A 14462-nucleotide genomic window follows, 5' to 3' on the forward strand; every position below is an offset into this window, starting at 1 on the left:
CTTGTGGTTATCCATGGGTGGCTTAACTCTAGCTGCTTGCTCCCTCCACTTGATTGCATACTCCCTAAAGCTTTCAGTCGGCTTTTTCTTCATATTGGATAGAGAATTGCGATCCGGCGCAATATCTATGTTGTATTGAAATTGTTTGACGAAGGCTTGGGCCATGTCGTCCCAGACATGCCAGTGAGAGATATCTTGGTCAATGAACCATTCGGAGGCTACCCCCACCAGACTTTCTCCAAAATAAGCCATCAACAATTCTTCTTTTCCACCTGCACCCCTCAGCTGGTTGCAGTACCTTTTCAAATGGGCGATAGGGTCGCCGTGTCCATCATATTTCTCGAATTTTGGGGTCTTGAACCCTGGTGGCAAATGGATGTGAGGGAACATGCATAAATCACTGAACGAAACACTTTTGTGACCCCCTAGTCTTTGTATGTTCTTTATATTCTGTTCAAGACTTTTCATTTTCCTGGCCATCTCATCCGACTCAACCGTCTTGGCAGGCTTTTCATTTTCCACTGGTGACTCGTATTGAGGAGTCTGATTATATGGAGCCGAGACCCCGAAAGCCATGTTCGGAGAGTAGTATTGGCCATCATAAGCATGAGATGGTGGCTCGTTAATTGGCCTTGTCACAGGATGTGGAGGCGGGATTGTGTATGCCGGTGCGCCAGACATGACTAGAGGAGTGTTCCTGACCGGTGCGACTGGAGGTCGCACATTAGAGGTACCGGGAGCAACGTGGAGGCTGTAGTTTGGCACATACCCTGGTGGTAGGATGTGGTCGCTCGTTGCATGGGGCGGTGGTTGAGTATCCAGAGGTACGGTGGAAGTTCCCTCTGAGGGACCACGGGGTGGAGGCTGACCAGACACCCAAGCTTGATACACATCAGACAATTGTTGTCTCAATTTTCTTATTTCCTCTGACTCTGGTTCAACCGATTGACCCTGTGGATCGTCACTGATCAACTCGATCTCATCATCGTTGGCCATTACTACCGCTCCCTTAGATCTAGTGAAGTAATGGTGTGTTGCCAGTTTCACCACAAACCAACCACCCTAAGCTTACTAGATAAGAGACAGCAAACGTGTTAGGGTTAAGCATTTTATAGATATGAATCACATAACGTGCCATGCTCCTATCATTGTCAATATTTCTAACATGCTTTTGGAGGCTTCATGTTTCATTCTGGCTTATGAGGTAGCTTCTTATTGATTTTCTTATTGACGCTCTTGTTTTTTTTTTTTCACTCACGCCTCATTTTGATCCATCATCTTAGAATCATTGAAAAAATATTTTGATCGAACCTTTTGTGGGTTGCCTACGTATCATGTCGCCGCATGAATCAGATCATTACGTAGTTCAGGAGAGACAAAATAACAATTATTTTTTTCTTTTTTTTTCAAAATGACTCTAAAGACATAAATATGACTGAAAATGCGACAAATATAAAATTAAAAATACGACAAATGAAAAATGAAACTAATAACTAATTGACTGCACTAAAACTTTAATCTTCATTGGCATTCTTTCTTAAACTGATATCATCAATGATCTGCATCCCTTGGCCTCCACTCTCCCCCCAACATCTCGTACAAATTCTGAAACACTCCCGGCAATTGTGGAACGAGGGCACGTGCCTGCTGACCAACTTGCTCATTGTTTAGATGACGATGATCATCATGGATATATGCTGCTTTCTCTGCCAATTGAAGTACTTGCTCTCTAGCTTGCCCCATATTCATGTGACAATTCTGCAACCATATTTGGGTAGTGTTGAGGGCATTACCCATATCAGTCTCGCGTCCCTCATATTCTTCAATCCGGCGGTTTAGCACAGCTCTCTCAATCATCCACTGACGCCGCTCAACCTCAAAATCTGCATGTTGATGACTTTTCGTTTCTTCCAATTGTGCAAGAAACTGACCCTTTGAACGTATCAAATGGGCCCTTTCCCTTGCAAACCGCTCTCTCTGTTGATCAAACTCTAATTGTTGTTGGTGCACATCCTCTTCAATGATACTCAAGTCTTCTTGCAGCTTACGCATTTCAGCATTTTTATTTGCCTCAACTCTTCTAACTAAACAAATAGTGCTTGCCAATTCTTCTTCTAAGCGGGCCGCCTCATTTTTAGCATGCTTTAGATCTTTGTCCATGCCCTGTAAGGCCGATTGATAATCTTTCTCAACATTTAAACGAATCTGAGCGACTCCGGCCTGCATTTGGGCTTGTTGTTTAGATATGGTCATCCGGGAATGACCCAATTCCTCTTTTAACCTTTCTATAGCTCTTTGATCGTTTCTCCTCCTATTGGATCCTTCAATCCTATCTCTAAGAAACGAAGGGTTATGAAACCAGGTAATATATTCAGGGATCACCTCTCCACGATCGCGGTCTTCTACCATATCATTCAACTCCGAGATTTTACTTGCATACCAAATTTTCATAATTTCTTCTTCGTCATGAGGTTGATCTTTACCAAAATCATAACAGAACTTGCTCATGTCTCGTGTTGGTGGCACCTCCTGTAGTCGTGCAAATTGGCGCATTACCCGAAGTGGAGCATAAGACTGAACACCATCCAATCCTATGAGTACCAAATAAGAGTGGTATGCAGACTCACAAATGACCTCTTTGGAGGAGAACCAATCGTAGTTCCAAGTGATCCGTTTGGCAGACAGAGTAAGAAGTAGTTCTTTCCAGGCGCCAATCCCCTCTGGTAAGTCACATTTATCAATCCTTTTCTGGTGATCGTAAGTATGATTGGGCCATAACTCACTAAAATTAGTGATCGTAGGATGACGATAGAAATGCTCCAAAAACCATATCTGTAACAAAATGTTGCAACCATCGAAGTTTCGCGCGCCCATTTTACATCTAGTTAAAGCACGAAAAATGCAAGAAAGAATCATAGGAACCAAAGTATAATCACTCCCTTCTGAGGTCAGAGCCTCAACTACACCTGCCAAACGGATGTCAATGCGTCCCTCTCTTTCCGGGAAAACTACACGCCCCAAAAAAGTGACCATAAATGCAAACCTTCTATGTATCTTCCATGTTTCTTTATCTTCCTTCGATTTTAATTTTCCCACATTCCTTTCGAAATTGCATTCTAGGCCATACAACTGAAACAAAAGGCCCAACTTAACCCATTTGCCTCCTAGACTTTCATATTGTCCGTAATTTATGTTCAAAAGCTTCAGAAACTTACCCTCATTCATATTTTTTGGTACTATGGGCCTTTGGCGGCGAAGATTGCGGCCCCACCCCTGGAAATGGGAGATTTCCTCCAAGGTCGAAGTCATTTCACAGTCGGTAAAGCGGAACACATTATTTTCAGGATCCCAATGCGGAATCAAAGCTTCAATCACATCCCTCCTGGGCTTTATCGTAATCATGTGAACCAAATGTCCCAAGTATTTCTTTATCTGGTTTCGCTCATATTCCTTAAAGTCTCTCCACCAATCCCACAACAACTGTGGTATCTGATCGACAATCAGAAAATCTGGTATCCCTTCTGATCTGGGCCTCTTTTCAGACCTACCTCTTTCCCCACTCATGGTATGCCTGTCTAACCAGACACACGGTTAGGATTTGATCAAACATATTATTGACACACAAAAATTCTGATTTCTCGGGTTTTGACTCCATAAAAGAATATAAATAAATAAATAAAAACTCAACTATGGGACTATAAAAATATTTTTGGATTTAGAAAATTTTTATTATTATTTTTTTTTTCTGTAAGGAAAGAATTGTAAATAGGGAATTAAGGAAAAAGAAAATATTTTTGATTTTTTTTTTATTTATTTAAAATTGGGGTCAGAACCGATGAGGTTTGCCTACGTATCTCACATCCGGTGAGAATCAAACCCGCGTAGTTCGGTGAAAATCAACTTTTTTTTTTCTTTTAATGAAAATTAATCTTCAAAAACCATATGCGCTAGACTATATTATTTTTTCTCTGTTCGTTCAATTGTTTTATGCTAAAAGTCGGTCGACATGCAAGCCTCCCAAATAATGCAACAAGTAGCACATAACATGACATAATTGTCTCAACTAGGTACCTGTCCTAAAACAGAACTCGGTCCATGAGTCGACTGTTGTTAAGTCAAATGCACATGATGCAAATAAAGCGCAACCTACTAGGGGTATTCATTGTTTGTGGCTTGCTCTTCTAAATTTGTAAATCCTAAAGGAGATGGTATCTAGACCTGGCTTACCCGGGCGGACAACCCGAGCCGAGGAGCGTCAAGCATTACCAGTAGTAGAACAGCACTGGCTAGCTAACGGCTCTCCCGCCTAAACATGTGTGACTAAATCCTTCACCAGAAGCTGGTAGGCTAACTGGCTTTATCTCAAGACAGAAATTTTGTGATGCTGGTAGGCAAACACAACATAACTAATTATCAGAAGACTCAGAGGGATGCGAGAGAAGATACAATTTATAAGTACAGTTCAACAATATCAAAACGGTAAAAACTAGACAAGTAACACATTAGACTCAAATAAATCACAATATATACAAAAATTAATAAAGCCAAATAAAGTCAATGTACAAGCTCGAATTCTATAAGGAGGGTCCCCAGCAGAGTCGCCAGAGCTGTCACACCCCTTTTCTTCCCCCCAAAAGGATATGAGGTGGATTAAAGGGATTTTTCAATTAAAGTGACAATTTGAAATAAAGATTATCTTATTGTTCAGAGTCGCCACTTGGAATTTGATTTTTCGGGTGTTCCAAGTCACCTTTTATTTGAATCCCTAATCAAGGAAAGATTGACTCTTTTCATGTTGGTCTGCAAAAACAAAGTCCGGGTAAGGAATTCTTTTGACCGGGGAGAAGGTGTAAGGCATTCCCCGAGTCCCGTGGTTCTAGCACGGTTGCTTTTATTGACTAAAATTAGCTTGAATTAATTTTGGACAAACTGTGATTTATTGGTTTCCATACTTTATCTAACCGCTTTTAATTATTTATTTAAATACTTTTAATATTTATGGAATTTATTTGAACAAGTCGCGATGTTGCGCACTCGTTTTTGTACATATTGCGAATCGCATCATGTGAAACGCGCACACGACTTACAACATGTTTATTATCAATTATTTGAAGTTATGTTCAAGTCGCGTGAAACGCGCACTTGAGTTGGGATTTATGTATCGCGACCATGCCACAAGAACCATACCTATAATCACGATGATTTATTATTAGTCGCATCTAAAAGCAACTATCGTGGGTCATGAATTGTTCTTAAACTACTTCGTTATTATTGTAAGGCTAAAGGTATGGAAAATTATTGTGGAAGAGGTGATGTAATTTAATTGACATTTCATCCCTATTGTAATTAAAGAAATGGACATCTTATGTATTTACAAGAATCGGACCATTTGGTTTGTGAAATGGGCCAGCATGAATCGACCTTATTTGAGCCCATTAATTACCTTTAGCATCTAAATTCCTATCATATAAATTAGCTTGCACTTTAGTAACTGAAAGCATACTGCCAATCTTAACAAATAAAACACTAATTTAACAATTACACAAAAGCACTTAATTAGACTCTGACAGAAACTAACGTGAACATCTCTAAAAAATAAAACTTTTGACAAAAATTTTCAACTTTATATAATAATTCATGTAATCTTATACGTAACTTTAAGCTTTGATTTAAAACGAGAAAACATGTACTCAATTTCTATGACTTCAACAACAGTGAGACGAACCAAACCAGTTAGGAAACAAAGCGCAGAATCGATATCATAGCCATAAAATATTCACGAAATTAGAATAGAGCATGCAACCAATATAAAAGAAGTAAATAAGAAAGTGGACCTTTTGATTAAATTATCTCCAAAGCTAGTTTTATAACAAACATAGAAGAGCACCGATCCAGAGCTGATAACCAATGAATCAAACACAGAACCACAACCGAGACTCCAACGCTGGCGACGAAACTCGACGGACGAAACTTCTAACGTGCCTTTACTATAGCAGTGGTTATGGACACGTTTTTGAGTGGGGTTTGATGTGTTTTTATGGAGATTCTAGGGCTGTTCATTTGGGTGGTCTTTGTATAGATTTACATGATATTTTAAGGGACTTTTGGACTGGTTTTCATGGCTATGGACGGACGATTTTGGAGCTTTTCTGGTGACCAAAAAAAAATCTCCTTTACAGAGGTAAAGCTAGCTCGTTTTAATGGAAGAAAAGGAGGAGCTATGTTTTTGTTCAGGAGCGCAGGGATGTTCTGTCCGTTTTTCTTTTTTTGTGTTATGTGTGTGTTTTTATGGCTGGAAATGGGGTATGGGGTTTGTGAGTAGGGGACAAAGTGTGGAGGACAAAGCTAGCATGGGGGAGACAAAGCATGGGGTGACAAAGCATAAAACATGGGGGACAAAAGAAAAAATAGAGTGGGGACACGCCTGGGAAGAAGGGAGCGGGAAATATTCAAGCACGGTAAAAATTTGATGCTCACATTATTTATATTTAGAATAATTTAACTTTAAATTTTTTATTTTATCTTTATAGATATTCTTTTTTAACAATAAAAATCTCATAACATGTTTAAAAGTATAAGTTCCAAAAGCCTTTTTTTTAACCGAAGAAGTGCTCTTTTTGTTATTGTTTCTTTTTATTTCTCATTAGATAATACAAGGGATGATACTATCAACCTTTCCTCGTATACTATTCATTTGGAAATAAAAATAGATCAATTTATCACATGATTGAACATACAAGCGGTTTGTGAAAACCTTTTCTCCATATTTTAATTCTCACTCCTTTTACGAACCATGATGTCACGACCCCAAACCGGCCTAGTCGTGATAACGCCTCTCGTAGGTAATTATTCCGAAAATGTTTTCTAAAATTTTCTTTTAGAAAATACTTTAAGTTTGCGTATATAATTATTATTTCACTAAAATATTTTTCATAACTTAATAGTATGGAGTTAACTTTCGAGCCTTAGGAATGGAGAAATTTCTACTAGGGAACACTTGTTTTTTAACTGGTATTATGCAATGCAAATTCGAATTAGTCGAGCCTACCACACCGGATGGTTAAAAAAAAGAAGGTTTTCAAACACAGAAAAGTATCTTACTAATATAATAACAAAAGGATAAAAAGAAATGAATAGAATATGTTAAGATTCGTTATATAATGGATAGAATATAATATGTTAAAATTCGTTATAAATAGTTAGGTTAATTGCGTCAAACATTCTCAATGATTGTGTCTTAGTAAGAAATTATCAATAATCAGGATACTTATTTTTTTAAGGAGATTTTTCAATCACAAGTAACTTTCCTTATTTAATAAATTAGCCTATTTCATGTATCTTGAACTTTTATATAAGGAGTGGTGAAAACAATAACTTCTAATATGGGTTTACTTTTTTTTTTTTTAGCAAACCTTATGCTGTATTAATAATGAGGGAAATATAGGTAAATATTTGAAAATTTAACTTTTTGATAAAATAATTAATATTTAAAAGACTGTTCTTTAGTGGAATTAAAAACCAACAGAAAATAAATGAACGTTTTGTTTTCTGAAAATGTTTTGATTTATTTCTGTTTTGGTGAACAAACAAGATTCCAAAATGCAACTTAAATGTGTGTAAGAGAACATTTGAAAATGATACTGCTTACTCCGTCTAAGTTTACTTAGCCACTATTCTAAAAATAAATATCTACTTTTACTTGTCCGGTTTGAAAAACTAATGAATAATTTATCATCTTATACCTATTTTACTCAAATCATTTCCCAATATTTTGGATATAAAATGGTCAAAGTCAGGTTTTCAATGACAATAATTAGAGGTAAATATAATAAAATTATCATGTTATTTATTACTATGTCTTAAAGGGGTATGACAATTAATAATTTGTAAGTTTACCCACTTTAGAATCAACGGAGAGAGTATATGGGAACATTAAAAGTTGTGGTAGTTTGGTTCAGTGGTAAGTTCACCTTTTTTTTTACTAGGGTCTCAAATTGGAGCCTTGGTAATTGAGTATTTAGTATGGAATGGAGTACTTTAACCCCTTAAAGTGGGGCTTTTTTAGTGGGCTTATGAATTAGTCGGTCCTAAATAGTGCCACCGTACTATGAGAAAAAAGAAAGATATATATATATATATATATATATTATGAAAGCATGCAAGAATACACATTTTACTATGGTATATGAGTTTTTCTTTTTTTGGTTTTACATTTCAATAGTAATCATTGGCCAATTTTATATTTGCTGTATGAAGTCCACAAGAGGGAATTGGAGCTATATAAGATCATTCACAAATTGGTAATCCGTTGGACCCCTTTGAGATATAAAAATTCGACAGATATATTGATATAAAATTAAAAGGTTGGTGAACACGAAAAGCTTTTTTTTTTCCTTCCCGAATATATAAGGTTCTTTGTCTTGACGAGACTCAACAAGCAACCAAAGAAAATAAAAAACAAATAAGTGATAGAAAGAATTAATAACTATATGTTAGGTGCTACTATAATCAACATTATCTTTAAAGTCCGCGCGTAATACTTAATATTTTTTTCTTTAAAAAAATTAAAGAAAAAAGCTACAATATTAAATCAAATTCTCAGTAAAAACCATCAACTTTATAATATTTTAGTAATAATTCATCATGTATAGTACATGTGAATTTCCTTGCATTTGGTGATTTAGCATGTCATAAAAGAACCACCTTGATCTGACGTGTCGAAGGGGGAAGTACATAGATAGCCGATTTTCCAATCCTCATTTAAGTTATATATTCAAATTTTATAAATTTTTGTAAGTTTACCCTCTTTGAAATAATTTCAGACACACGTGTTCGTAAGGTATAAATATTTTCTGAAGTTTGGCATATTACTTGTGCAAACAAACTTTTTTGTTGAAGTTCGAACATCTATATTTAAAGTCTTAACCTCTAGAGAATTAGTAAGGAAGCAAGCCTATAATCGACGGTGCTCGTAAAACATGGACATTTGTATTCTGTTAGTCATCTGTTGTTGATTTGCAACTTCCGTAAAGATGGGCTATTACTTTTTGCAAATCCAATCACTACGTTAGCAAAATCAGGTACATCTTAAATGATATCGACCAAATAAGTCGATGTATCATAAAAAATTTACCGTGTCAAAGCACAATTAAATGTAGATTTTTTCTGGCTTCAACTCGGTGTCTGATACTCGTATTAGAGTCCGACAAATCCAGATTCGCCACATAAGGACTACTAAAGGAAAAATTTGCTCCCTAATAGATTTTTTTTAATTCTTAAGATTCGAACCCAAAATTAATTTTGGATGAAAAGAATGTTATTCACCTCACCACACTTGATGGTCAATTAAATGTAAATATCCTACCCTATTTCTTAAGTATTAGATTAGATATCACTTTCACTCGTTTATCAGCGTTGATGTTGATATTGTAACATTTTCAACTGTTAATTCGACATTCTACTCAAATTCAGCGTATAAAATGCTTATTATGGACAGTAATGACACAAAAAACAAAATGCTCTTTTTCTCGAAAACAGCTGCTTTATTTTCTTGTCAAACATACTTTAATTTGTGTTGTTTTCTGTAAACGAAATAACTATACTAAATACAAAAAAAAAAAAGTCCTATGGCGAATCCGAAAATCAATACAACCAAAATCAAATTCAATCATTCACAAAAAAGAAAAGAGTAAATCAAAACAAAAAATTAAAATTAAGTCAAAATCCTTTTCTAATTCAAAAATCACCTTAGTTTTGTTTAAATAATTCAACTAAGAAAATTTTGAATTTCAAAACTACTATCAGGAGGCTTTGATCAAGGAAACGTTGAGGGATACATTGGTTTTAATTAATGTAAGAAAACAAATTCATGTTATATGGAATAATGGAAAGTGATTAACTGCAAATCATAAGTTTTATTGATTTTGTTTAAAATATTGAAAGTCAGTTATAAATCTTTATCTGCTATTTCTCCAAATTTCAAAATTTCCATTAAGACTTTAATATGCATGTGTGCCCATTGTCTTTAATTTGCCTTTTCACTTCTACTTGGCATAGGTAGAAATACCACTAGCATTATTTACAGGGATTTGTTCTATCAAGTTATTCAATTTGGCTTTAATTCTTCCCGGAAAGAGTATTGGCGAAACGGTAAAAGTTGTTGCTACGTAATTATGAGGTTACAGATTCGCGAAAGTATCTTCTCGCAAAAATGCAAGGTAAAAAGCCTATGAGCATATATAGTGGGAGCTTAGTGTGCGAGCTTCCAAAATTTTAATATGTGATAACAATGTGATTACTATTTTTATCAGTTATCATCATTTAATGATTATCAAGATATTTATTTGTAGTTAGCTAATAAATGACCTGATTATCAGTTACAAATCCTACTTTGCCATTTCTTCAAATTTCAAACATATAAGCTCTACGGTTTCAATGGAAAGTTTGTAAAAAGATTTCAAACACACACAGAGCTATAAGTTCTGAATTTTGTCTTCTCACTTCTACTTGGCGCAGGTAGAAAGAAATGCACAGCAGTAGTTTGGGATTTGGGAAGTTGAAAATGGAAATGGAAGTAGAGAAGAAAAAGAGAAGCTTTAGTTATGAAATTGGAGATCAAAAGCTTAAGCTCATTGATATTTCTTCAGAGGAAGATTGTCTTATTGCTTCACCTTTGTTTGATTCTCTTGAAGACCTTCGCCTTTCAGGTCATTATTCTCTTTGCAATCTCCGTTATGTGTAACCTTCTCTATTTGCTTTGTTCGTTCTTTGCGTGTGATTGAATGCTAGTTAACCACTGATATTCCGCAACATATATTATATAGTAAAGACGAACCAAGAATATTAGTGTACTGAGTTGTTTGAAACAATTTCACTTGATGTCATTTCTGCAGTAACTTTGGACAATATAAATGAAAATGGGGGTTCAAATTTATCAAGAACCTCCTTGCAAAGAGATAAAACAACAAAAGTGAACCAACAGAATGAGCTAAAGCATTTGCCTACTGCATCTATTGAGCCAGGAAGACCGAGTTTCTTGCGAAAAAGTTTAGCTTGGGATCATGCTTTCTTCACTAGTACAGGTTCTATTCTAAATCTTTATCATAATATTTCATCTATTATTGTTCTATGTACATGTCAATGCAGTTAGGTGCTTTTAATACCAATTAGTTTGAATTAAGTTTTAGTCATTTTGGTTCATTTACTTTAGGTCAAATGAGTTCTCGGAGTCCTTAATTAGTCGTATCAGAGATATAACCGTCTCCAATGGAGCGACATGGACATTGAGTATTCATATAACCGTCTCCAATTTTCTGGGATTGAGAGACGGTTGTTGTTGTATGCATTGACAGGTCTTCTGGATCCACATGAACTATCATTGGTGAATAAAGAGTTTGACACATTAGAGGAGCAAAATCTCTTGCCTGTCATCTTAGAAGATGTGCGCGCCCGAACGCCAGACCTACAGTCTATTGAAACTAGCTCCAGAGACAAGGTTTAGTCACATAAGGACACTGTTGACATTAAATTATGTGGTTCATTCACAGATTAACACTCCAATTTTAATTGACAGATCGATCTCAGGCCAGTTTCCAAAAGGAAAAACATCACTAATGCAACAGCAGAGAGAAGTAATACAAAGGTTAGTGTTGTTATATTCATTTACTAAATACATGACTTCAAAGAGTTAAATGAACTGATTCCCATTTTACTTGCTCCGACATGGCAGATTAGGTGCCGCACTCGTGTCGACACGATAATAGTATGGGTGTGGGTATGGGGTCCGTACCGGATCTGGTCAAACAATTTTGGGTACTTTGACCACGACAGACAGAAAAATTCGAGACGAGATACAATTTGATTCCTGAAATTAGAACTAAAACTAGGGTAAATATGAAAAAAATAACATACCTTATCTAGGAAATCAATCATTTACTTATCTACAACTTGAGAATAAAAAAGAAATCCACCCTTTACAAGCTATACGTAACTATTCCACAAAATTTCTCATAATTTAGAGATATTTTTATCTATTTATTTTTTTGAATTATTTTTAGTTTTATCCCCGCACCCGTATAAAATATACGTAGAATTTGCATATGACAGTATAAAATATAATTGCCTATAATCCTGGGATCAGACTATAAGTAACCTGGAAAACAAGCAAATAACCTTCTAGAGTAAGTTAAATTATACGAACTGTGTGAAAATTCATTTACAGTGTCAGCGGATATAAGATAAAATCATTAGTACAATAGTGGATCTGAAGCGAGTTCTCGTGTTTCTTAGTAAATTACTTGTAAAAGAAGAGAGTGCAATTCACAAGCTCTCAAGTTTCCCAAAATTCCATGTGCGACGAGAAGTGATTCGTCTTGGCAAAGTAAATCAACACCAGAAATGTACATTGCAGATTTGGGAGGCAAGAAGACAACTAGAACTGGTAAGAGCCATGCATATAGAAACTTCTCTTAGCAAATGAGGTTGTTTTACACTATATATTGACTCCTCTTGGCTTCTTTGTGAGTTTCTTTATGTTTTGACACCCCTTAATGAAAATTCTGGCTCCGTCATTGCTTTGTAGGACAAGATTTAATGGTGTCGAATTCTACTACTACTCGCTCTTTGTCATCGCAGAAAATTGCTCATCCAATTTCATCAATCACCTCTTGTCCTTCATATAAGACATCTGCTTATGCTAGGAAAAGAAGAGAAACCAGAAAGAGTGAACTCTCGGCCTCTATTTCGAGCTCAATTACACCAACAAGATCATCTACAAAGAGTAAAACTTTTAAAAATCTTCTTAGTTCCTCAATGGAAATTCATCATTCCTCTAATAAACCACCTCTCAGTACTACAAGTAGTTGGTCCGTGAAATTGTCGTCTTCAACTTCTAACACCAATGTAGCTCGTAGTGATTCAAAATTTGGTCTTAATATGACATTTGGACCAACTCAGAACGTGTCGTCTTCAAGTGAACTTACAGGATCTGTTGATTCAGTACCAAGGAAGAATTCTCAACCATCCGGTCTTCGTATGCCATCACCAAAAATTGGCTTCTTTGATGAGGTTGGTTTCGTATTTACCTTTAATTCATTAAATTCTTTAGAGAAAACAATCTTAAAAAGTACATATGTAATTCTAAGCAAATTTTCTCTAGTGTGTTTTATGTATATGCACATACAAACAATCTTTAATCAGTTGGTCAGGGACATGCTAGTTGCTTTGTCTCAAGAGTTAATACATGTACACAATATGATATAAACAACGCGAGTCGTGATTCTTTGTTTACAGGATAAGTCACTGGTGCTAACTTTAGGCAGAAATTTGTATCAATCACAGAAGCAAGGAATAGCAGCAAGTATAAGTAAAAGTGCTGAAGCATCAAGTAAAGTTAAACGAGCTAGAAGTTCGCAAGTTGAGCCTCGATATGCTGTACCTGTGCATAAGGGAAAAGATGGATCCGACATACGTTTTGTGCATCAAACTGATAAATATTTGGAGATTGACACTAAAATTTGCTCAAAGTTGAGGAAAGTTGGACTGAACTCCAGTTTGAGGGCAGATGAGAGACTAGTAGTAAAGGGGATATTACAGACTAAGCTAAGAAGTGAAAGAATGGTCACAAAAAATGACAAGGGGGTCAGTACGACAATATCAATTACGCCTCAATGTCAAGCAAGTAGGGATCGGCTATATGAATCCTCACTGTCCATGTCGCTTCATTTAACCCTGTCTCGGGATGAGGGGATCAGTGGCCCTTCAAAGTTGAGAGAGCAAGAAAATGAAGTTAATGATTTGAGTAGATACATGGAGCTAATTGATTTGAAAGATGGAGAAGAAACACAGCTTAAACAGAGAAAGAGCTTTCCTCATAAGAGAAGTCCATTGGTTGAGAATAAACCTGTTTGCAACAGATACGTGGTTCTTGAATCATCTTTGCTTTCTTCAAAAGGAAAAGACAAAGAGAACAATTAAGCACTATGGAAATCATTGATGGATACTTATCTTGTTTGACAAATTGTTATTCCTATAAGTTCTTGATAGACTTAGTTTGTTCTAATGCAGAATTCTGAAAATTCTTTGCAAATGTTTAAAAGTTGACACCTTGATTTTGTCACTAGCATTAGTTGGCCATTTATCAACCAATGGGGCAATGACATTCATTTCTAGTGTTATCATATATGTCAAAAGCCACATTTTTGTCGTTGCATAACAAACTCTCATACTATATGGATTTTAGTTTTATTACTAGCAAATGAAAGAATGGCGCGGGGTTCTGCGTGTGAGATACAACACATTTAATTTTTATGCAAGAATTCAGATAACTAATTTTTGTACGAGAGGCAACACATTAATTTCTGTTATTGAATTGGAACATCTATTCGTTTGTTTGTTGAGATGGAATCATCTTTAAAATTTATGTAAAAGTAATACTGTGCAACCCATGACGAAGGGCCGGTCAA

General features: G+C 35.8%; 2 protein-coding genes across 4 annotated transcripts; one reads left to right on the forward strand and one right to left on the reverse strand.

Annotated features, from left to right (window-relative positions):
• Window positions 1–1424: 1424 nt before the first annotated feature.
• LOC142171517 (uncharacterized) lies at window positions 1425–6281 on the reverse strand. The gene is made up of 2 exons (XM_075234048.1): window positions 5835–6281; window positions 1425–3571 (listed from the first exon to the last, which is right to left on the reverse strand). The coding sequence occupies exon 2, from the start codon at window positions 3562–3564 to the stop codon at window positions 1552–1554; it is 2013 nt and encodes a 670-aa protein (XP_075090149.1). The 5' UTR covers window positions 3565–3571; window positions 5835–6281; the 3' UTR covers window positions 1425–1551.
• A 4100-nt stretch (window positions 6282–10381) lies between these two features.
• Window positions 10382–14171, forward strand: LOC142171383 (uncharacterized). Of its 3 annotated transcripts, XR_012700944.1 has the most exons (7): window positions 10382–10706; window positions 10893–11081; window positions 11352–11494; window positions 11573–11641; window positions 12289–12439; window positions 12581–13065; window positions 13291–14171. XR_012700944.1 is itself a non-coding variant. In XM_075233749.1 (3 exons), the coding sequence occupies exons 1-3, from the start codon at window positions 12397–12399 to the stop codon at window positions 13972–13974; spliced, it is 1164 nt and encodes a 387-aa protein (XP_075089850.1). In that variant the 5' UTR covers window positions 12292–12396; the 3' UTR covers window positions 13975–14171. The 3 variants fall into 3 exon arrangements, 2 of the variants coding, with proteins under 2 accessions (XP_075089850.1, XP_075089849.1); XM_075233749.1 differs by lacking the exons at window positions 10382–10706; window positions 10893–11081; window positions 11352–11494; window positions 11573–11641 and having other exon boundaries at window positions 12292–12439; window positions 13339–14171; XM_075233748.1 differs by lacking the exons at window positions 10382–10706; window positions 10893–11081; window positions 11352–11494; window positions 11573–11641 and having other exon boundaries at window positions 12292–12439; window positions 13291–14169.
• The last annotated feature ends 291 nt before the right edge of the window (window positions 14172–14462 follow it).

The sequence above is a fragment of the Nicotiana tabacum genome, chromosome 17, assembly GCF_000715075.1.
Source record: "Nicotiana tabacum cultivar K326 chromosome 17, ASM71507v2, whole genome shotgun sequence".
In the NCBI taxonomy this organism is placed as follows: Eukaryota; Viridiplantae; Streptophyta; class Magnoliopsida; order Solanales; family Solanaceae; genus Nicotiana; species Nicotiana tabacum.